At 42.8% G+C, this 26,584-nt stretch overlaps 1 protein-coding gene across 2 annotated transcripts in view; it reads right to left on the reverse strand.

The window, feature by feature from the left end:
• The window catches only part of LOC130367658 (complement C3-like), a 120,297-nt gene extending 94,332 nt beyond the window's left edge, over positions 1 to 25,965 (reverse strand). The window contains exons 1-4 of one of the 2 annotated variants that reach the window (XM_056570215.1): positions 25,829 to 25,965; positions 15,758 to 15,950; positions 11,478 to 11,640; positions 11,145 to 11,215 (exon numbers count right to left, since the gene is read on the reverse strand). In XM_056570215.1, coding sequence (XP_056426190.1) covers positions 11,145 to 11,215; positions 11,478 to 11,640; positions 15,758 to 15,950; positions 25,829 to 25,833 — 432 coding nt within the window. In that variant the 5' untranslated portion in view covers positions 25,834 to 25,965. Of the gene's footprint in view, positions 1 to 11,144; positions 11,216 to 11,477; positions 11,641 to 15,757; positions 15,951 to 22,364; positions 22,736 to 25,828 lie in introns of those variants that run through there. The other variant, XM_056570214.1, reaches the window with a different exon arrangement.
• Positions 25,966 to 26,584: the final 619 nt, after the last annotated feature.

Raw genomic sequence — 26,584 nt, forward strand, 5'->3', positions numbered from 1 at the left:
CCATGGTAAAATGAGGGTGCGTGTGTGCGCGTGTATACCCCGATATACCCCCAGGAAAGGCAGGGGGAGAGAGGCCGTCGCTGCCCGCTTCTCTCCCCCTGCCTTTCCTGGGGTCTAGAGCGCTGCTGTCGGCCCTTTTCACCCCGATAGCCAGGGGGAGAGAAGCGGCGCCTACAGCCAGGGGGAGAGAAGGGGCAGCGGCACCCATTGCCGGCGCCGCTGCCCCGTTGCCTCCCCCCATCCCCCGGTGGCATAATTACCTGAGTCGGGTCCGCGCTGCTGCAGGCCTCCGGCGTGCGTCCCCAGCGTCGTTGCTATGCACGGCGCCGTTCAGCGCATAGCAACAACGCCGGGGACGCACGACGGAGGCCTGCAGCAGCGCGGACCCGACTGAGGTAATTAGCCTAAAAAGTGCGTGTTATACGACGATAAATACGGTAGATTTGTAAATTACTTCAATTACATTTTTTTAATCCTTCCAGTACTTATTAGCAGCTGTATGCTACAGAGGAAATTATTTTCTTTTTGAATTTCTTTTTTGTATTGTCCACAGTGCTCTCTGCTGACACCTGGAGGAGCAGGAGAAAATCCCCATAGCAAACCTATGCTGCTCTGGACAGTTCCTGACACGGACAGAGGTGTCAGCAGAGAGCACTGTGGACAAGAGAAAAAAAGGAAAGTCAAAAAGAAAAGAATTTCCTCTGTAGCATACAGCTGCTAATAAGTACTGGAAAGATTAAGATTTTTTAATAGAAGTAATTTAGAAATCTGTTTAACTTTCTGGCACCAGTTCATTTAAAAAAAAAAAAAAAAAGTTTTCCACCGGAGTACCCCTTTAAATCACAAATGGTTCTATTGGTGGGAACGTTTATTGGATAGTCTTCCCAATCTTTCTTTGGTTTCCATCTTTAATGCTTTAATGGTACAGCCCGTACGCATCTATTTTATTTTGCATACAGTTTATTTATGGTGATGTTGACCCTTTCCCCACATGTGTTTTTTGGTCTATGGCCATCTTCATGAGGGGAAAACCTCTTTATATTTTGGGAGGTTTGCTAGTTTTCTATTTCTACATACAATGATGGGTGGTATAACCCAATGCCAAGCGTGGTAACATGGGTCACAGGTAGGGTTGCCACCTTTCTTGCAAAAAATTATTGGTCACGCAAATTTGCATACTTAATGATATATGCGTAACATCACAGGATACACATTTGCGGGGGAAATTCTGTCCTATTCTGACCCCTATAACTTTTTTTTAATTTTCCTTTACATGGGCCTGTATGAAGGCTCATTTTTTGCTCCCCGATCTATTTTTTGTTTTGATGTGACTTTTTGATCGCTTTTTTTAAATTAAATTCGGGAGTTGCAGTGAGATACTAACTACAACTCCCAGCATGGCCTGATACAGCCTTTGGCTCAGCAGCTGCCCCCAAACGAAAACTACAACTCCCAGCATGTTGGACTATATAGTAGTATATAGTATAGGTCAGTGTTTTCCAACCAGGGGTGCCTCCAGCTGATGTAAAACTACAACTCCCAGCATGTTGGACTATATAGTAGTATATAGTATAGGTCAGTGTTTCCCAACCAGGGGTGCCTCCAGCTGATGTAAAACTACAACTCCCAGCATGTTGGACTATATAGTAGTATATAGTATAAATCAGTGATTCCCAACCAGGGGTGCCTCCAGTTGTTGTGAAACTACAACTCCCAGCATGCCCTGGGAGTTGTAGTTTTGCAACAGCTGGAGGCGCTCTGGTTGGGAAACACTGGTATAGTATAGGGTGCAACATTCTGGGAGTTGGAGGATTGGTTGGTTAAATACCGGCCATTTCATGGCCGGTATTTTTAAAGTGTGACTGTTGCCAACAAAAACTGACTTGTCAATCATCCTGCTGTGTGAGCCGGGAGTGTGTCACAGAGCCTCAGTGTACAGAGTCCTGCTTGTCCTCAGTGTACAGGGCCCTGCTTGTCCTCAGTGTACAGGGCCCTGCTTGTCCTCAGTGTACAGGGCCCTGCTTGTCCTCAGTGTACAGGGTCCCGCTTGTCCTCAGTGTACAGAGCCCCGTTTGTCCTCAGTGTACAGAGCCCCGTTTGTCCTCAGTGTACAGAGCCCCGCTTGTCCTCAGTGTACAGGGCCCCGCTTGTCCTCAGTGCACAGAGCCCCGCTTGTCCTCATTGTACAGAGCCCAGCTTGTCCTCATTGTACAGGGCCCCGCTTGTCCTCATTGTACAGGGCCCCGCTTGTCCTCAGTGTACAGGGCCCCGCTTGTCCTCAGTGTACAGAGCCCTGCTTGTCCTCAGTGTACAGAGCCCTGCTTGTCCTCAGTGTACAGAGCCCTGCTTGTCCTCAGTGTGCAGATCCCTGCTTGTCCTCAGTGTACAGAGCCCTGCTTGTCCTCAGTGTACAGAGCCCAGCTTGTCCTCAGTGTACAAAGCCCAGCTTGTCCTCAGTGTACAGAGCCCTGCTTGTCCTCAGTGTACAGGGTTCTGCTTGTCCTCAGTGTACAGAGCCCTGCTTGTCCTCAGTGTACAGAGCCCTGCTTGTCCTCAGTGTACAGAGCCCTTCTTGTCCTCAGTGTACAGGGCCCTGCTTGTCCTCAGTGCACAGAGCCCCGCTTGTCCTTAGTGTACAGGGCCCCACTTGTCCTCAGTGTACAGAGCCCCGCTTGTCCTCAGTGTACAGGGCCCTGCTTGTCCTCAGTGTACAGGGTCCCGTTTGTCCTCAGTGTACAGAGCCCCGTTTGTCCTCAGTGTACAGAGCTCTTCTTGTCCCCAGTGTACAGGACCCCGCTTGTCCTCAGTGTACAGAGCCCGGCTGTCCGGGCATGCTGGGATTTGTAGTTTTACAACAGCTGGAGGCACCCCTGGTTGGGAAACACTGATCTATACTATATACTACTATACAGTCCAACATGCTGGGAGTTGTAGTTTTCGTTTGGGGCAGCTGCTGAGCCACAGGCTGCATCAGGGCATGATGGGAGTTGTAGTTAGTAACTAACTGCACCTCCCGAATTTAATAAAAAAAGCGATCAAAAACTACAGATCGGGGCGCAAAACAAAAATAGTCCTGTTAAAAACTACAGATCAGGGCACAAACAAATGAGCCCTCATATAGGCCCGTATGAGGAGAAATAAAAAAGTTATAGGGATCAGAATAGAACAAAATTCCCACCGCATATGTCTATCCTGTGATGTCACGCATATATAATTAATATGCAAATTAGCATGGCCGATATTTTTTGGCAAGAAAGGTGTCGACTCTACCTATAATGGTGTGTAATACAATATTGTTGGTGAATGAGATTTGCAGGATCGGTTGTTCACGCGAGGGCTAATTTCTCTAGATACTAGTGGTGAGCGGCAGGGGCCATATTCGAATTTGCGATAGTTCGCGAATATATTGACGATTATTCATCCTACGTTCGCGAAATTCGCATATTCGCTATGTCCGTTCACTTTTTTTTCCATGGAATATTCGCATAAAAATTTGCAGGTGAAAAAAATAAAAAATAAAAGAATATTTGTCATTACAAATATATAGCACTATATTCTAAATATTCGGGAAATCGCGAAGTGCTGATAGTCACAATAAAAATTTGCATTACGGATATTTGTGTTTAACACTATTCTCCACAATGTCTATGATCGGCCTGAAGAATGTACCTTCAGTTTACGGTAAAGTCCTTTCCTCCTTCCAGGTCTTATCTGGTGTTGATATAATAGATTATGTAAATCTCTGTCCTTCTTATCTGTTTTGGCTCAGGGTCAGGATTCACAATGAGCAGAGATTTCTTGCTTCTGTTTACTTCCTGATAAGAACGGCCCGTCTGTCATTTCCCACCAGGCCCTATTTGTTCTTAGTTGATGGCATCACCTGTTACCACATACTTTGTTTTTCCTGTTTCAGCTTTTTCTCGCTCAGATGAACCATTCTTGGGGATTACTATGGTGTGTACTATGCGTCCTAGAACAAACAGAATGAATGGTCTTCTGTCTACACCACCCGCCCTGTTGTCTCAATCCAATGTTTTCGACCACTAGTCACAGACACAATGTCCTACCAACTACCTGTTGGGTTTTTGTTTACCGTACAAAGTCTTTCCACACATTTCTAAACTGGTCATCTACTTATAATGCTCATCCAGCCATCAGCTATTTCTAATCTCCTATATACATGGACACTCAACTCAGCCAAGCGTGCAAGTCTTCTTAATGATGAGAAGAAAGCCTCTGCCAAGTTGGGGGGGGGGGAAAGCCCAGACTCTTCCAGCGGAAGCTTATCTCCTGTAGCACAAAGAGATTGTTCTATAATCCAGACTGGTTATAGAGCTGGAGTTGAGAAGACATTCATATGTAGACTATGAATAGTCAGATGTTGGTCCAAAAGAAACAACATACTATCTACCCTTTACCTACCCTCTGTCCGCTGCATGTAATGATCTTAATCGCATAGGGAGAAGTACAAATCTTCTGATATTTATTTCGGGTCAGATTCAGATTTGAAAGTGCAAAGATTGCCTTGTGATTGCCCATGCAAAGTATATAAAGGAGCAGGGACTCCTGTCAAAGGCAGATGTCCCTGCTCCTGTACAGCACACTGAGCACCAGGGTGCAGAGTGTCCGGCCAGTAAATTTAGAGTAAGTTAAGATTCAGTGTACAGAAGCAGGGTCTCCTGTCAAAGGTAGGTGTTTATAAAACACTGAGCCGCTGGGTGCAGAGTGTACAGCCCAGTAAGCTGAGATCCATACAGAATTGCTGCTTACCTCCAGGTTGCTCAGTGCACAGGAGCAGGGACTCCTGTAAAAGGCTGGCATCCCTGCTCCTGTGCTGCACACGGAGCGGCTGGGTGCAGAATGTCCAGACCCAGTGAATTTACAGAAGTGGGGACACTTATCCTTAAAGGAGTCCCTTCTCCTCTATGAGCAAAGAATCTGAAACAAATCACAATGAGTTTGGATTCCAATGAATCTGAATTTTCTGTGGAATTCAGACAAAATCCAAATCATACTGAATCGTTGCACTCATCCAAATCAAACCAAAATCTGGATATTAAGCCCCATCCCCTAGACAGTAAATACTTTATTAAGACACCCCCCCCCCCCCCCAACTCCTCAAAAAGCACCTATCTATGGAGGAGGTGTACCTAAATCTCACCCTTTTTGCAGCCTGGTTCACAGGATTGCTCTGAAAAATAATCAAGACTTTTGGCAGAAGTGCAATAACCGAATGTCATTTACTTGTGGCTTACATATCCAGTCCTATTAATCCTGAACATCTATTATTTCCACCACACCTCCAGATTAATTATCTTATATGCCAGGCTCATATGAGATAAAAAAAAAAAAAAGGATAATTTATTAAAATTGTGTCCAACGCATTTCTGGGTTGCTCCAACACCTTCATCAGGGTATCCTGAATGCCGACCGGAGCGCTGCAGACAGAAGCACGCCGTGAGCGCTCCGGGGAGGCAGCAGGACCCGGAGCGCTCACGGCGTGCTTCTGTCTGCAGCGCTCTGGTCGGCATCGCTGACTGCGAGCGCTGCTCCCTGGTCTCCGGCGGGGACGCGATCCGATGCACAGGTCGTGCCCGCCCTCGGATCGCGCCCCATGTCACTCACCTCTCGCCCCCGTCTGCTTCCTCCCTAGGGCGCGCGCGCGCCGGCTTGCTAAAATTTAAAGGGCAAGTGCACCCCTAATTGGTGCCTGGCCCAATCACTCCCATTCCTATAAAAACCCACTTCCCCTACCTCTCCTTGCCGTATCTTGTTGCCTTGTGCCCTGAGAAAGCGTTATAGTGTGTTCCCAAGCCTGTGTACCCAGACCTTCTGCTGTTGCCCCTGACTACGAACCTCGCTGCCTGCCCTGACCTGCTGCTACGTCTGACCTCGCCTCTGTCTAGTCCTTGTGTACCGCGCCAGTCTCAGCTGCCAGAGAGGTCGAGTCACTACTGGGGAACACAACCTGGTAGTTACTGCCGCAGCAAGTCCATCCCACTTTGCGGCGGGCTCTGGTGAACACCAGTAACTGCTTAGAACCGATTCCCCAGTACAGCCCGCGTCATCGCCTCTCTGGCACAGAGTATCCACCTCCAGTGTCCTCACCAGCCACTAGTCCGGACCCTGACAGTAGATCCGGCCATGGATCCCGCTGAGGTGCCGCTGCCAAGCCTCGCTGATCTCACCTCCATGGTTGCCCAGCAGTCCCAGCAGATTGCTCAACAAGGACAACAGCTGTCGCAGTTGACCGCCATGATACAACAGCTTCTGCCTCCACAGCCTCAACTGCCAGCTCCAGCATCTCCTCCTCTCCAAGCCGCTGCTACCTCTGCTAGAGTCCGCCTGTCTCTCCCAGATAAGTTTGACGGGGACTCTAAAAAGTGTCGGGGATTCCTGTCCCAATGTTCCCTGCACTTAGAGATGTTGTCGGACCAATTCCCCACAGAACGGTCTAAGGTGGCGTTTGTCGTCAGTTTACTTTCTGGGAAGGCCTTGGCCTGGGCCACGCCGCTCTGGGACCGCAACGATCCTGCCACTGCCTCCATCCAGTCCTTCTTTTCTGAAGTCCGCAGTGTCTTTGAGGAACCTGCCCGTGCCTCATCTGCGGAAACTGCCTTGCTGAACCTTGTCCAAGGAGACTCTACTGTGGGCGAATACGCCATACAATTTCGTACTTTGGCCTCTGAGTTGGCCTGGAACAATGAGGCTCTCTGCGCGACCTTTAAAAAAGGTTTATCCAGCCACATTAAGGATTGTCTGGCTGCACGAGAGATACCCTCCTCCCTGACTGAACTCATCCACCTGGCTACCAGCATTGATATGCGCTACATTGAAAGACGTCAGGAGCTCCGCCAGGAGAAAGATCTCGTTCGCACCAGGCGATACCCACGCCTGGCTCCTCTCTTCCAGCATCCTTTGCAGCCTGCTACTGTGCCTCCCGCTGAGGAGGCCATGCAAGTGGACCGGTCTCGCCTGACCCAGCAAGAGAGGACTCGCCGGAGGAACGAGAACTTATGCTTATACTGTGCGAGCTCTGAACATTTTCTAAAGGACTGTCCTCTTCGTCCTCAGCGTCAGGAAAACGCTCGCACCTAGTGAACGTGGGAGAGGCGTCACTGGGTGTAAATTCTTCCTCTCCACGCCTGACTATTCCAGTGCGGATTTCTCCAGCTGATAAAGCCTCCTTCTCTGCAGAGGCATTCTTGGACTCTGGTTCAGCAGGAAACTTCATTAAAGCCTCCTTCATCAACCGGTTTAACATCCCTGTTATCCGTCTCGTCAAGCCCTTCTTCATTTCCTCAGTTAACGGAGAACAACTGAATTCCACCGTGCGTTACCGCACGGCCCCAGTACGCATGACCGTGGGGGTTCTCCATCAAGAAATGATTGAGTTCTTTGTCCTGCCTAACTGCACCTCTTACATCCTTCTTGGCTTACCCTGGCTCCAGTGGCATTCTCCTACCCTCGACTGGACCACTGGGGACATTAAATCCTGGGGCTCTTCCTGCCACACACGCTGCCTTAAGTCGCTACCTACCAGCCAAGTCTCCATTGCTTCTCCATTGCTCGGCCTTCCAAAGGCCTATCAAGACTTTTCTGATGTCTTTTGCAAGAAACAGGCAGAGGTTTTACCACCACATAGGCCCTACGACTGCCCTATTGACTTGCTCCCTGGAACCACACCGCCCAGTGGCAGGATTTACCCTCTCTCCGCTCCAGAAACTGAGGCCATGACGGAGTATATTCAGGAGAATCTCAAAAAAGGTTTCATCAGGAAGTCTTCTTCTCCTGCTGGAGCAGGATTCTTCTTTGTTGCCAAGAAGGATGGGTCTCTACGCCCTTGTATTGACTACCGCGGTCTCAATAAAATCACTATAAAGAACCGCTACCCTCTGTCTCTCATCTTGGAACTCTTTGACCGGCTGCGCGGAGCAAAGATTTTTACTAAGCTTGACCTCCGGGGCGCGTATAAGCTCATCAGAATTCGTGAAGGAGATGAGTGGAAAACCGCTTTTAACACCCGAGATGGTCACTTCGAATACCTTGTCATGCCATTCGGTCTTTGTAACGCCCCAGCAGTCTTCCAAGACTTAGTCAATGAAATCTTCCGGGACTTGTTGTATACTTGCGTGGTGGTCTATCTCGACGACATTCTAATCTTCTCCTCCAACCTAGAGGAACACCGCCTCCATGTTTGTCAAGTGCTCCAGCGCCTCCGTGTTAACCATCTCTACGCCAAGATTGAAAAGTGCTTCTTTGAACGTACCTGTCTTCCTTTCCTGGGATATCTGGTCTAAGGACAAGGTTTTCAAATGGACCCCGACAAGCTCTCCGCGGTCTTGGATTGGCCACACCCCTCCGGACTTCGCTCTATCCAGCGCTTCCTCGGATTCGCTAATTACTACCGTCAGTTTATCCCCCACTTCTCCACTATCATGGCTCCCATTGGGGCTCTGACCAAGAAAGATGCGAATCCGAGATCCTGGCCTCCCCAAGCGGAAGAAGCTTTTACTCGCCTTAAGGCCGCCTTCGCCTCCGCACCAGTCTTGACTAGGCCTGATCCTCTGAAACCATTCTTCCTTGAGGTAGACGCCTCTTCAGTAGGAGCCGGGCGGTTCTTCTTCAAAAAAACGCTAAAGGAAAAAACGTCACTTGCGGGTTTTTCTCTAAAACCTTTTCTCCTCCTGAAAGAAACTACGCTATTGGTGACCGGGAATTGCTGGCCATTAAGTTGGCACTTGAGGAGTGGAGGCATCTCCTGGAAGGATCCCTCCACCCTATCACCATCTACACTGACCACAAAAATCTGTCCTACCTACAGTCCGCCCAGCACTTAAATCCTCGCCAGGCCAGGTGGTCATTGTTCTTCGCCCGCTTCAATTTCCAGATCCATTTTCGTCCTGCAGACAAGAATGTCAGGACGGATGCCCTATCACGTTCCACTGATGCCACAGAAGCAGAAACCTCTCTCCAACACATCATTCCCCCTGAGTGTCTGATCTCTGCTGCTCCTGCTTCTCTGGCGCCAGTTCCTCCAGGAAAAACCTTTGTCCCCCCACGTCTTCGCCTACGGACTCTCAAATGGGGTCACTCCTCCCACTTGGCGGGTCACGCTGGAATCAAGAAATCCATTCAGTTGATTGCCAGACACTATTGGTGGCTTTCCTTTGAAAAAGATGTGACTGACTTCGTACGCTCCTGTACTGTCTGTGCACGTGATAAAACTCCTCGCCAGAGGCCTGCGGGTCTTCTTCTTCCTCTGCCGGTACCCAAACATCTTTGGTCACACATAGTGATGGACTACGTAAATGACCTTCCTGTATCCCATGGCAACACTGTCATTTGGGTGGTCGTTGATCGATTCTCCAAAATGGCCCATTTTGTTCCGCTTCCTGGTCTCCCTTCTGCGCCACAATTGGCGAAGCAATTCTTTTTGCACATTTTTCGTTTCCACGGACTGCCTACGCATATCGTCTCCGATAGAGGCGTTCAATTCATCTCGAAATTCTGGAGAGCACTCTGCACCCAATTGAAGATTAAATTGAATTTTTCCTCCGCCTACCACCCGCAATCTAATGGACAAATGGAGAGAGTAAACCAGATCCTTGGTGACTACCTGCGACATTTTGTCTCCTCGCGCCAAGATGATTGGGTTGACCTGTTACCCTGGGCTGAATTCTCTTACAATTTCAAAAACTCTGAGTCATCCGCCAAGTCTCCATTCTTTGTGGTGTACGCCATCACCCGCTTCCCCCCCCCCTCCCCATTCCCACTTCATCTGGAGTTCCTGCCGTAGATGATTTGACCCGGGACTTTTCCTCAATTTGGAAGGAGACTCAAAAGTCGCTCTCGCTGGCCTCCTCTCGTACGAAGAAACATGCGGACAAGAAGAGAAGAATTCCTCCTGTCTTTGCCCCTGGTGACAAAGTGTGGCTCTCTGCCAAATATATTCGGTTTCGTGTCCCTAACTACAAGCTGGGTCCACGTTACCTCGGGCCATTTAGGGTCAAAAGTCAAATCAACTCTGTCTCTTACAAGCTCCATCTTCCTCCTTCTCTTCGTATTCCTAACTCCTTTCATGTTTTCCTTCTCAAGCCTCTCATTCTTAACCGCTTTTCCCCCAAGGTCACCGTTCCTGCTCCTGTCTCGGGGTCCTCTGACGTCTTCTCGGTTAAAGAAATCCTCGCTTCCAAGGTTGTCATAGGTAAAAAAAAATTCTTGTTGATTGGGAGAATTGTGGCCCCGAAGAGAGGTCTTGGGAGCCAGAGGACAATATCCTAGACAAGGAACTCATCTACAGATTCCTCGGTTCCAAAAAGAGGGGGAGACCCAAGGGGGGGGGGGGGGGGTACTGTCACGCTGAGCGCTCCGGGTGCTGCTCCCTGGTCTCCGGAGGGGACACGATCCGAGGCACGGGTCGTGCCCGCCCTCGGATCGCGCCCCATGTCACTCACCTCTCGCCCCCGTCTCCTTCCTCCTGGCACGCGCGGCCCCGCTCCCTAGGGCGCGTGCGTGCCGGCTTGCTAAAATTTAAAGGGCCAGTGCACCACTAATTGGTGCTTGGCCCAATCACTCCCATTCCTATAAAAACCCACTTCCCCTTCCTCTCCTTGCTGGATCTTGTTGCCTTGTGCCCTGAGAAAGCGTTATAGTGTGTTCCCAAGCCTGTGTACCCAGACCTTCTGCTGTTGCCCCTGACTACGAACCTCGCTGCCTGCTCTGACCTTCTGCTACGTCTGACCTCGCCTCTGTCTAGTCCTTGTGTACTGCGCGAGTCTCAGCTGCCAGAGAGGTCGAGTCGCTACTGGGGGACACGACCTGGTAGTTACTGCCGCAGCAAGTCCATCCTGCTTTGCGGCGGGCTCTGGTGAACACCAGTAACTGCTTAGAACCGATTCCCCAGTACAGCCCGCGTCATCGCCTCTCTGGCACAGAGGATCCACCTCCAGTGTCTTCACCAGCCGCTAGTCCGGACCCTGACACTGACACATTTACCAGCACTGATACATTGTAGCAAACTACAAATGCAAGAAGTGATTTATGCTGCTGATACATGAAAAACATGTGAAGGCGTATATGTAAAAAGTTACAATTGAATTTACCCCCTATATCATAGAATATAGAGGACTTTAAAAACTTACTAAAAATTCCACATCCACTGCCCGTGAGTCGGGCTCTAGTGCCAGCCCGGTGATGAAGAGACGGAACAGAACTATAAAAGACAACAGAAAGTATAACAATATAAGACACATAGTAAAGGCTTTGTCTGATTCATCTTGAGTTACATCGAGCCTTATCCTCCAGTCACATCCAAAGCTTTACAGAGAATCCTCCTGGTCTCCTGCCACCAGAGGACAACACCGGGACCTAAACATGTGACTGGAGAAAACAACACAAAGTAACTCTAAACAATATACAGTCAAAGAATGTACACCGCAACATAGAGCTACAACTAGCAGGCCCTGGCCCCTCACCTGTGGTCCCTGGGGTGTAGATGGGCTTGTCTGTCTGTACGAAGATGTATCCCGATTGGAACGACAGCAGCGCAACTTTATTGAGGTTGCAGTTGCCCGACTTCACAGAAACAAAGACATACTGCTTCTTCTTGGGATCCCTCAGAAAAGGTTCTGCCGGAATCTAAAAAGTATTATAGTAGTTATATTCTTGTATATAGGAGGCGGTATTATGGTAGTTATATTCTTGTATATATGAGCAGTATTATAGTAGTTATATTCTTGTATATAGGAGCAGTATTATAGTAGTTATATTCTTGTATATAGGAGGCAGTATTATAGTAGTTATATTCTTGTATATAGGAGCAGCATTATAGTAGTTATATTCTAGTATATAGGAGGCAGTATTATAGTAGTAATATTCTTGTATATAGGGTCAGTATTATAGTAGTTATATTCTTGTATATAGGAGCAGCATTATAGTAGTTATATTCTTGTATATAGGAGCAGTATTATAGTAGTTATAGTCTTGTATATAGGAGCAGTATTATAGTAGATATATTCTTGTATATAGGAGCAGTATTATAGTAGTTATATTCTTGTATATAGGAGGCAGTATTATAGTAGTTATATTCTTGTATATAGGAGCAATATTATAGTAGTTATATTCTTGTATATAGGAGCAGTATTATAGTAGTTATATTCTTGTATATAGGAGCAGAATTATAGTAGTTATAGTCTTGTACATAGGAGCAGTATTATAGTAGTTATATTCTTGTATATATGAGCAATATTATAGTAGTTATATTCTTGTATATAGGAGCAGTATTATAGTAGTTATATTCTTGTATATAGGAGCAGTATTATAGTAGTTATATTCTTGTATATAGGAGCAGTATTATAGTAGTTATATACTTGTATATAGGAGGCAGTATTATAGTAGTTATATTCTTGTGTATAGGAGCAGTATTATAGTAGTTATATTCTTGTATTTAGGAGCAGTATTATATTAGTTATATTCTTGTATTTAGGAGCAGTATTACAGTAGTTATATTCTTGTATATAGGAGCAGTATTATAGTAGTTATATTCTTGTATATAGGAGGCAGTATTATAGTAGTTATATTCTTGTATATACGAGGCAGTATTATAGTAGTTATATTCTTGTACATAGGAGCAGTATTATAGTAGTTATATTCTTGTATATAGGAGCAGTATTATAGTAGTTATATTCTTGTATATAGGAGCAGTATTATAGTAGTTATATCTAAGTGGAGAGAGGTGAGTGGCACCAGTGACTGGACTCCCTAAGTAACAGCCTATTCGTGGAGGTGTTGTCTTGGAGCTTCAGGTATACAAAATCTCTGGGGGTGCAGGTATAAATTCGGTAGTCCATAAATATGAATAAGAGAAGAAGAAATGAAGATACCGCACTCACCCACTGTATGTGCTTGAAGATGTAGATTTATTCAGATCCTTGGAGATGGATCCGTAAGGTGGAGGACATGGAGGGGGATGAACGCCAGGACTAGTTTCGCGCCGAGCGGCGCTTCCTCTGACTGGATTACCAGTAAGAGGAAGCGCCGCTCGGCGCGAAACTAGTCCTGGCGTTCATCCCCCTCCATGTCCTCCACCTTACGGATCCATCTCCAAGGATCTGAATAAATCTACATCTTCAAGCACATACAGTGGGTGAGTGCGGTATCTTCATTTCTTCTTCTCTTATTCATATTTATAGTAGTTATATTCCTGTATATAGGAGCAGTATTATAGTAGTTATATTCTTGTATATAGGAGCAGTATTATAGTAGTTATATTCTTGTATATAGGAGGCGGTATTATAGTAGTTATATTCTTGTATATAGGAATAGTATTATAGTAGTTATATTCTTGTATATAGGAACAGTATTATAGTAGTTATATTCTTGTATATAGGAGGTAGTATTATAGTAGTTATATTCCTGTATATAGGAGCAGTATTATAGTAGTTATATTCTTGTATATAGGAGCAGTATTATAGTAGTTATATTCTTGTATATAGGAGGCAGTATTATAGTAGTTATATTCTTGTATATAGGAGGCAGTATTATAGTAGTTATATTCTTGTATATAGGAGCAGTATTATAGTAGTTATATTCTTGTATATAGGAGGCAGTATTATAGTAGTTATATTCTTGTATATAGGAGCAGTATTATAGTAGTTATATTCTTGTATATAGGAGCAGTATTATAGTAGTTATATTCTTGTATATAGGAGGCAGTATTATAGTAGTTATATTCTTGTATATAGGAGCAGTATTATAGTAGTTATATTCTTGTAAATAGGAGCAGTATTATAGTAGTTATATTCTTGTATATAGGAGGCAGTATTATAGTAGTTATATTCTTGTATATAGGAGGCAGTATTATAGTAGTTATATTCTTGTATATAGGAACAGTATTATAGTAGTTATATTCTTGTATATAGGAGGCAGTATTATAGTAGTTATATTCTTGTATATAGGAGCAGTATTATAGTAGTTATATTCTTGTATATAGGAGCAGTATTATAGTAGTTATATTCTTGTATATAGGAGGCAGTATTATAGTAGTTATATTCTTGTATATAGGAGCAGTATTATAGTAGTTATATTCTTGTATATAGGAGCAGTATTATAGTAGTTATATTCTTGTATATAGGAGCAGTATTATAGTAGTTATATTCTTGTATATAGGAGCAGTATTATAGTAGTTATATTCTTGTATATAGGGAGCAGTATTATAGTAGTTATATTCTTGTATATAGGAGGCGGTATTATAGTAGTTATATTCTTGTATATAGGAATAGTATTATAGTAGTTATATTCTTGTATATAGGAACAGTATTATAGTAGTTATATTCTTGTATATAGGAGGTAGTATTATAGTAGTTATATTCCTGTATATAGGAGCAGTATTATAGTAGTTATATTCTTGTATATAGGAGCAGTATTATAGTAGTTATATTCTTGTATATAGGAGGCAGTATTATAGTAGTTATATTCTTGTATATAGGAGCAGTATTATAGTAGTTATATTCTTGTATATAGGAGCAGTATTATAGTAGTTATATTCTTGTATATAGGAGGCGGTATTATAGTAGTTATATTCTTGTATATAGGAATAGTATTATAGTAGTTATATTCTTGTATATAGGAACAGTATTATAGTAGTTATATTCTTGTATATAGGAGGTAGTATTATAGTAGTTATATTCCTGTATATAGGAGCAGTATTATAGTAGTTATATTCTTGTATATAGGAGCAGTATTATAGTAGTTATATTCTTGTATATAGGAGGCAGTATTATAGTAGTTATATTCTTGTATATAGGAGGCAGTATTATAGTAGTTATATTCTTGTATATAGTAGCAGTATTATAGTAGTTATATTCTTGTATATAGGAGGCAGTATTATAGTAGTTATATTCTTGTATATAGGAGCAGTATTATAGTAGTTATATTCTTGTATATAGGAGGCAGTATTATAGTAGTTATATTCTTGTATATAGGAGCAGTATTATAGTAGTTATATTCTTGTAAATAGGAGCAGTATTATAGTAGTTATATTCTTGTATATAAGAGGCAGTATTATAGTAGTTATATTCTTGTATATAGGAGGCAGTATTATAGTAGTTATATTCTTGTATATAGGAACAGTATTATAGTAGTTATATTCTTGTATATAGGAGGCAGTATTATAGTAGTTATATTCTTGTATATAGGAGCAGTATTATAGTAGTTATATTCTTGTATATAGGAGCAGTATTATAGTAGTTATATTCTTGTATATAGGAGGCAGTATTATAGTAGTTATATTCTTGTATATAGGAGCAGTATTATAGTAGTTATATTCTTGTATATAGGAGCAGTATTATAGTAGTTATATTCTTGTATATAGGAGCAGTATTATAGTAGTTATATTCTTGTATATAGGAGCAGTATTATAGTAGTTATATTCTTGTAAATAGGAGCAGTATTATAGTAGTTATATTCTTGTATATAGGAGGCAGTATTATAGTAGTTATATTCTTGTATATAGGAGGCAGTATTATAGTAGTTATATTCTTGTATATAGGAACAGTATTATAGTAGTTATATTCTTGTATATAGGAGCAGTATTATAGTAGTTATATTCTTGTATATAGGGAGCAGTATTATAGTAGTTATATTCTTGTATATAGGAGGCAGTATTATAGTAGTTATATTCTTGTATATAGGAGGCGGTATTATAGTAGTTATATTCTTACAGGTAACTACATCCTTAGAGGCCTCATCTTCTCACCTTTACTTTCACTTTCTCCAGGAAGCCATTGGCACTGTTTAGGGACACTGTAGTCTTGGCTACATCCAGGGTCTTCTGAGGAAAGTCTTGGATGGTGATTTCAGCCTTGAAGGGATCTTTCTGTAAGTGAGCATCTAGCACAATGGTCTCCTCCACCTCCACGTGCAGGATGTTGGGCATGAGGAGGACGCATCTGTTGGCAGAGACACCATCACTGGAGGTGGCACAATGGCCTGTGTTATACATCATCACTCACTTGTTATCGCTTTCTGGAGTTCGGTTCGTAGGATACACAGGGAGGTTATAGCTGTATACAATACTGTACTGTATACAAGCTGTATACAATATCTCATCTATATATTAACAAACAAGTGGAGACACCAATAGGAACACAGATCAAACATGATCCGACCCCTGGACATGACCGAAATAAAATTCTATAATATGCCATACCAGTGTTTCCCAAACATTGTGCCTCCAGCTGTTGCAAAACTACAACTCCCAGCATGCCCGGACAGCCTTTGGCTGTCCGGGCATGCTGGGAGTTGTAGTTTTGCAACAGCTGGAGGCAAACTGCTTGGGAAACACTGCTCTAGACAAAGAATATTACAACCCCCAACATGGTCAACTCAACATGGTTAACCTTTAAAAATGAAAGTGACATCTAATTGGTTGCTATGGGCAACTGCATCGCTCTTCATCTACACAGATTCTGATAAATCTCCCTCAGAGTACTACAACCCTCAACTTGACCATAATTGGATTCTATTATACTCTATACATAGAGCACTACAACCCCCAACATGGCCATAATTGGATTCTATTATACTCTATACATAGAGCACTACAACCCCCAACATGACCATAATACAATTCTATTATACTCTATACAGAGAGCACTACAACCCCCAACATGACCATAATACAATTCTATTATACTCTATACATAGAGCACTACAACCCCCAACATGACCATAATACAATTCTATTATACTCTATACACAGAACACTACAACCCCCAACATTGCCATAATTGGATTCTATTATACTCTATACATAGAGCACTACAACCCCCAACATGACCATAATACAATTCTATTATACTCTATACATAGAGCACTACAACCCCCAACATGACCATAATACAATTCTTTTATACTCTATACACAGAACACTAAAACCCCCAACATGACCATAATTGGATTCTATTATAATTTATACATAGAGCACTACAACCCCCAACATGATCATAATACAATTCTATTATACTCCATACATAGAGCACTACAACCCCCAACATGACCATAATACAATTCTATTATATTCTATACACAGAACACTACAACCCCCAACATGACCATAATACAATTCTATTATACTCTATACATAGAACACTACAACCCCCACTATGACCATAATACAATTTTATTATACTCTATACATAGAGCACTACAACCCCAAACATGACCATAATACAATTCTATTATAATTTATACATAGAGCACTACAACCCCCAACATGACCATAATACAATTCTATTATACTCTATACATAGAGCACTACAACCCCCACTATGACCATAATACAATTCTATTATACTCTATACATAGAGCACTACAACCCCCAACATGACCATAATACAATTCTATTATACTCTATACATAGAGCACTACAACCCCCAACATGACTATAATACAATTCTATTATACTCTATACATAGAGCACTACAACCCCCAACATGACCATAATACAATTCTATTATACTCTATACATAGAGCACTACAACCCCCAACATGACCATAATACAATTCTATTATACTGTATACATAGAGCACTACAACCCCCAACATGACCATAATACAATTCTATTATACTCTATACATAGAGCACTACAACCCCCAAAATGACCATAATACAATTCTATTATACTCTATACATAGAGCACTACAACCCCCAACATGACCATAATACAATTCTATTATACTCTATACATAGAGCACTACAACCCCCACTATGACCATAATACAATTCTATTATACTCTATACATAGAGCACTACAACCCCCAACATGACCATAATACAATTCTATTATACTCTATACATAGAGCACTACAACCCCCAACATGACCATAATACAATTCTATTATACTCTATACATAGAACACTACAACCCCCAACATGACCATAATACAATTCTATTATACTCTATACATAGAGCACTACAACCCCCAACATGACCATAATACAATTCTATTATACTGTATACATAGAGCACTACAACCCCCAACATGACCATAATACAATTCTATTATACTCTATACATAGAGCACTACAACCCCCACTATGACCATAATACAATTCTATTATACTCTATACATAGAGCACTACAACCCCCAACATGACCATAATACAATTCTATTATACTCTATACATAGAGCACTACAACCCCCAACATGACCATAATACAATTCTATTATATTCTATACACAGAACACTACAACCCCCAACATGACCATAATACAATTCTATTATACTCTATACATAGAGCACTACAACCCCCACTGTGAACATAATACAATTCTATTATACTCTATACATAGAGCACTACAACCCCCAACATGACCATAATACAATTCTATTATACTCTATACATAGAGCACTACAACCCCCACTATGACCATAATACAATTCTATTATACTCTATACAGAGAACACTACAACCCCCAACATGGCCATAATACAATTCTATTATACTCCATACATAGAGCACTACAACCCCCACTATGACCATAATACAATTCTATTATACTCTATACATAGAACACTACAACCCCCAACATGGCCATAATACAATTCTATTATACTCTATACAGAGAGCACTACAACCCCCAACATGACCATAATACAATTCTATTATACTCTATACATAGAGCACTACAACCCCCAACATGACCATAATACAATTCTATTATACTCTATACATAGAGCACTACAACCCCCACTATGACCATAATACAATTCTATTATACTCTATACATAGAACACTACAACCCCCAACATGACCATAATGCAATTCTATTATACTCTATACATAGAGCACTACAACCCCCAACATGACCATAATACAATTCTATTATACTCTATACAGAGAACACTACAACCCCCAACATGGCCATAATACAATTCTACTATACTCTATACAGAGAACACTACAACCCCCAACATGGCCATAATACAATTCTATTGTACTCTATACACAGAACACTACATCCCCCAACATGACCATAATACAATTCTATTATACTCTATACATAGAGCACTACAACCCCCAACATGGCCATAATACAATTCTATTATACTCTATACATAGCGCACTACAACCCCCAACATGGCCATAATTGGATTCTATTATACTTTAAACATAGAGCACTACAACCCTCAACATGACCATAATACAATTCTATTATACTCTATACATAGAGCACTACAACCCCCAACATGACCATAATACAATTCTATTATACTCTATACATAGAGCACTACAACCCCCAACATGACCATAATACAATTCTATTATACTCTATACATAGAGCACTACAACCCCCAACATGACCATAATACAATTCTATTATACTCTATACATAGCGCACTACAACCCCCAACATGACCATAATACAATTCTATTATACTCTATACATAGAGCACTACAACCCCCAACATGACCATAATACAATTCTATTATACTCTATACATAGCGCACTACAACCCCCAACATGACCATAATTGGATTCTATTATAATTTATACATAGAGCACTACAACCCCCAACATGACCATAATACAATTCTATTATACTCTATACATAGCGCACTACAACCCCCAACATGACCATAATTGGATTCTATTATAATTTATACATAGAGCACTACAACCCCCAACATGACCATAATACAATTCTATTATATTCTATACACAGAACACTACAACCCCCAACATGACCATAATACAATTCTATTATACTCTATACATAGAGCACTACAACCCCCACTATGACCATAATACAATTCTATTATACTCTATACAGAGAACACTACAACCCCCAACATGACCATAATACAATTCTATTATACTCTTTACATAGAGCACTACAACCCCCAACATGACCATAATACAATTCTATTATACTCTATACATAGAGCACTACAACCCCCAACATGACCATAATACAATTCTATTATACTCTATACATAGAGCACTACAACCCCCAACATGACCATAATACAATTCTATTATACTCTATACATAGAGCACTACAACCCCCAACATGACCATAATACAATTCTATTATACTCTATACATAGAACACTACAACCCCCAACATGACCATAATACAATTCTATTACACTCTATACATAGAGCACTACAACCCCCAACATGACCATAATACAATTCTATTATACTGTATTCATAGAGCACTACAACCCCCAACATGACCATAATACAATTCTATTATACTCTATACATAGAGCACTACAACCCCCACTATGACCATAATACAATTCTATTATACTCTATACATAGAGCACTACAACCCCCAACATGACCATAATACAATTCTATTATACTCTATACATAGAGCACTACAACCCCCACTATGACCATAATACAATTCTATTATACTCTATACATAGAGCACTACAACCCCCAACATGACCATAATACAATTCTATTATATTCTATACACAGAACACTACAACCCCCAACATGACCATAATACAATTCTATTATACTCTATACATAGAGCACTACAACCCCCACTATGACCATAATACAATTCTATTATACTCTATACAGAGAACACTACAACCCCCAACATGACCATAATACAATTCTATTATACTCTATACATAGAGCACTACAACCCCCAACATGACCATAATACAATTCTATTATACTCTATACATAGAGCACTACAACCCCCACTATGACCATAATACAATTCTATTATACTCTATACATAGAGCACTACAACCCCCAACATGACCATAATACAATTCTATTATACTATATACATAGAGCACTACAACCCCCAACATGACCATAATACAATTCTATTATATTCTATACACAGAACACTACAACCCCCAACATGACCATAATACAATTCTATTATACTCTATACATAGAACACTACAACCCCCAACATGACCATAATACAATTCTATTATACTCTATACATAGAGCACTACAACCCCCACTATGACCATAATACAATTCTATTATACTCTATACATAGAGCACTACAACCCCCAACATGACCATAATACAATTCTATTATACTATATACATAGAGCACTACAACCCCCAACATGACCATAATACAATTCTATTATATTCTATACACAGAACACTACAACCCCCAACATGACCATAATACAATTCTATTATACTCTATACATAGAACACTACAACCCCCAACATGACCATAATACAATTCTATTATACTCTATACATAGAGCACTACAACCCCCAACATGACCATAATACAATTCTATTATACTCTATACATAGAGCACTACAACCCCCAACATGACCATAATACAATTCTATTATACTATATACATAGAACACTACAACCCCCAACATGACCATAATACAATTATATTATACTCTATACATAGAGCACTACAACCCCCAACATGACCATAATACAATTATATTATACTCTATACATAGAGCACTACAACCCCCAACATGACCTTAATACAATTCTATTATACTCTATACATAGTGCACTACAACCCCCAACATGACCATAATACAATTCTATTATACTCTATACATAGAGCACTACAACCCCCACTATGACCATAATACAATTCTATTATACTCTATACATAGAGCACTACAACCCCCACTATGACCATAATACAATTCTATTATACTCTATACATAGAGCACTACAACCCCCAACATGACCATAATACAATTCTATTATATTCTATACACAGAACACTACAACCCCCAACATGACCATAATACAATTCTATTATACTCTATTCATAGAGCACTACAACCCCCAACATGACCATAATACAATTCTATTATACTCTATACATAGAGCACTACAACCCCCACTATGACCATAATACAATTCTATTATACTCTATACATAGAGCACTACAACCCCCAACATGACCATAATACAATTCTATTATACTCTATACATAGAGCACTACAACCCCCACTATGACCATAATACAATTCTATTATACTCTATACATAGAGCACTACAACCCCCAACATGACCATAATACAATTCTATTATACTCTATACATAGAGCACTACAACCCCCACTATGACCATAATACAATTCTATTATACTCTATACATAGAACACTACAACCCCCAACATGACCATAATACAATTCTATTATACTCTATACATAGAGCACTACAACCCCCAACATGACCATAATACAATTCTATTATACTCTATACATAGAGCACTACAACCCCCAACATGACCATAATACAATTCTATTATACTCTATACATAGAGCACTATATGAGCCATGATCACGGCAGAGATGTTGTGGACACTCACGGTGGTTGTGCGTGCGTGGCGGTCAGGCCGGTGAGCAGCAGCAGGCACAGGACTGCTCTCCCCATCATGTATTTGGGCTCTGTCCTCATCCTCAGCCTTTATGTGGGATCAGCCTTCAGCATTTTAGCAAACAATCCCATTAATGTGTAACCGGGAGTGGAGCCAAAAACTAGAGGAAAGTCCAGACTTGTGCAACCCTACCTAACCAAACACTGCCCGGTCCGGCACCCACTGGTACTGCTACAGGGGCCGGACAAAAGTATGCGCCCCCCTCCCCCATTTACAGCTCTGCTTGTTACTTCTGTAAAAACAAATGCGATACACAACAAATAGTTTCGGGGCTCGTTGGAGGCTTTCAGGTATTTGGTATTGTTAATCTTGTCACTGCTGTAGCCCACCAGGGATGCCATTGTTAGCCCCATGACTACAATAGATGGCCTGGACAAACCTTTTATACTTAACCCCTTGTTCCTCCCACTTTCCCAATAAAGACACAACACCATTGCATTCCTTATAAGTGGGCCGGGTGGTGATCACAGCTCTTTTATTCATATTTATAAACAGGAATCGATAGAAAATTGCAAAACTGCACAGCAGTAACCATAACATTAAACTTATCCGAAATGACTGCTTCAGCCGAAGTAGTATGCCCCGCCATGTCCACAGCGGGCATGGATGCCAACGGCACCTGATCTCTTCACCACAGCTGTGACTCGCAATACCTAAGGAACAAAAGGCACAAATACAAAAGAAAAGCACCACGGCCAAAACCAGGAATCCAACCACTCTTTCTTTTTTATGTATTTATTTATTTTTTAAATTCCTTTTTTAATTTTTTTTTAAATCTACCGTATATACTCGAGTATAAGCCGACCCGAATATAAGCCGAGGCCCCTAATTTCACCCCAAAAACCCAGGAAAAGTTATTGCCTCGACTATAAACCTATGGTGGGAAATACATCATCCCCCATGTCATCATCCAGACCCCCGTCATTAACACCTTCATCATCATCCCCCTGTCATCATCCCCCCTTCATCATCACCGCCTGTCATCATCCCCCTGTCATCATCCCACCCCCCCTTCATCATCACCGCCTGTCATCATCCAGATCCCCGTCATTAACACCCTCATCATCATCACCTGTCATCATCCCCCCTTCATCATCACCGCCTGTCATCATCCCCCCCTTCATCATCCCCCCTTCATCATCCCCCCTTCATCATCCCCCCTTCATCATCCCCTCTTCATCATCACTGCCTGTCATCATCCCCCTGTCATCATCCCACACCCCCTTCATCATCACCGCCTGTCATCATCCCCCCCTTCATCATTACCTTCTCATCATCCCCCCCTTCATCTCCCCCCCTTCATCATCCCCTCTTCATCATCACTGCCTGTCATCTTCCCCCTGTCATCATCCCACATCCCCCCTTCATCATCACCGCCTGTCATCATCCCCCCTTCATCATCACCGCCTGTCATCATCCCCCCTTCATCATCACCACCTGTCATCATCCCCCCTTCATCATCACCGCCTATCATCATCCCCCTGTCATCATCCCACACCCCCCCTTCATCATCCCCGCTTGTCAATGTCTGATTACAGTGGTCTACAACCTGCGGACCTCCAGATGTTTCAAAACTACAACTCCCAGCATGCCTGGACAGCCATCGGCTGTCCGGGCTTGCTGGGAGTTGTAGTTTTGAAACATCTGGAGGTCCGCAGGTTGAAGACCACTGGGGCCTTCGTCATCATCCAGACCCCCCTCCCCCCCCCCTTTAGTTTTGTACTCACCTCCGCTTGGCGGAACGTTAGGGCGAGCTGGTTCGGGCCATCTGTGCTGCAGGGACTGTCCGGTGGGGAGGGATAGTCGTTCCGGGCTTTCCATCTTCACTAGGGGGGACCTCTTCTCCGCGCCTGGTCCCGGAATAATGACGTTGCCTTGACGACGACGCACAGGGACGTTCATGAGTCGTCAAGGCAATGTCATTATTCTGGGGCTGGGCCCAAAGCGCGGAGAAGAGGTCCCCCCGGTGAAGATGTACAGCCCGGAACGACTATCCCTTCCCACCGGACGGTCCCTGCAGCACAGATGGCCCGGACCAGCTCGCCCTAATGTCCCGCCGAGGGGAGGTGAGTACAAAACTAAAGGGGGGGGAGGGGGGTCTGGATGATGACAAAGGCCGCAGTGGTCTTCAACCTGCAGACCTCCAGATGTTTCAAAACTACAACTCCCAGCATGCCCGGACAGCCGATGGATGTCCGGGCTTGCTGGGAGTTGTAGTTTTGAAACATCTGGAGATCCGCAGGTTGAAGACCACTGAGGGCGGAGAGTTCACTCGAGTATAAGCCGAGGGGGGTGTTTTCAGCATGACAAATCGTGCTGAAAACTCGGCTTATACTCCAGTAGATTAGTGAATCCCCGAAAATAAACCCTACCCCGAAAGTAAACCCTAGCAGGATTATCAGGGTGGGCTGCAATATAAGCCCTACCCCGAAAATAAGACCTAGGCCAGGGATAATCAACTGGCAGATCCGGACCGCGGCTGCCAGTAATGCCCGCAGACCACTATCCACCCCCCCCTTGGCTTATCCCGTGGCAAGTTATCGTAATTGAGCCGGGGGGGATGAAATGCGTACCCTAGTTTATTATGGTAAAGGGGTGGGGGGCACTGTAGGAGTGTGGAGGACGATGGGGGAAGGGGAGGATGGGGGGCTGTAGGAGTGTGGAGGATGGGGGGCTGTAGGAGTGTGGAGGATGGGGGGCTGCAGGAGTGTGGAGGATGGGGGGCTGCAGGAGTGTGGGTTGCTGCAGCAGTGTTGAAGATGGGAGGGTGCGGCATCCTCCACACTCCTACAGCCCTCCATCCTCCACACTGCTACAGCCCCCCATCCCCCACACTCCTACAGCCCCCCATGTTGTTCAAGGTACATACCGTAAATAAATAAGCCCTACCCTGAAAATAAGCCCTAGTGTGTTTTTTGTGACTAAAATTAATATAAGACCCGGTCTTATTTTCAAAGAAATACGGTATATATATATATATATATATATATATATATATATATATAATGTACAAACAAGAAAGTTGCAACAGCACTCTAGGTCAAAAAATGGAGGCTCTCAGCGCACTTTTTGATCAAAATGTGTCCCCCCATCCACCACGCGGAGGTGGCCTCATATCGGATGGGACCCTAACATGATAACTCACCTCTGCTGTGCATATAGCACTTATATTATTCCTAATTTTTTTTCTTTAATTTTTTTGTATAAAAGGGAGAACAACAACCATCACGCCCCACAACAGGGCCCGCGGTCAAGAAGAACAAAACTGTACACATAAAAAACAAGGGAGGGAGGATGGGACCTGAAATGTTGGTGAACAAAGAGGGCAATATCCGTGGAGAGCTGACCCATATATCCTCTGGGCGTATCTCCCCCCCCCCCCCCCCCCCCGTTACCTCATATAGTGGGAGGGTTAAACTGCTGCATTGTGTGCTTAACCCTTTCGTCCCCTGCAGTCAGGGTTACCTATGCCTAAGCGGCCAGGTAGCCTACAGACCATCAGAGATGTTATCGTAAATCTGGTCAGTGCTCCAAACTACCGTGGGGGTTACTATTAATGCCTTTACTGCCCTAGGGATATTAGGGGGAGATTTATCAAAACCAGTTCAGTGGAACCAATCAGATTGCTTCTTTCATTTTTCAGAGGCCTTTTCAAAAATGAAAGCAGCGATCTGATTGGTTGCTATGGGCAACTCAGCAACATTTCCTCTGGACAGGTTTTGATAAATCTTCCCTATTGTCATTCACCTTCTGACCCCTTTAAACCACTAGTGATGTCATCATTAACCCCTTTATTGTCTTAGCCCATAATTATCATAAATGCTTTTACTGCTTTGGTTTCAACTTGGGTGTATTCCTAAACTGCCCTCGACCACCGAATACTATTTGACTGTTTTCTTAAGGGACCCAAGACCACCAGGGCTATTACTAATACTACAGGGGAGAATAAAACTATCTCACTGTTTCCTTAAGGGACCCTAGGCCACCAGGGAAATTACTAATGCTACAGGGGAGTATAAAACTATTTGACTGTTTTCTTAAGAGACCCTAGGCCACCAGGGAAATTACTAATGCTACAGGGGAGAGTAAAATTCTCTCACTATGTGTAACTGGAGAGATATATGTGTGGTGTCCCGGTACCGCATCCTATA

Source organism: Hyla sarda, chromosome 4 (assembly GCF_029499605.1).
Source record: "Hyla sarda isolate aHylSar1 chromosome 4, aHylSar1.hap1, whole genome shotgun sequence".
Taxonomy (NCBI): Eukaryota; Metazoa; Chordata; class Amphibia; order Anura; family Hylidae; genus Hyla; species Hyla sarda.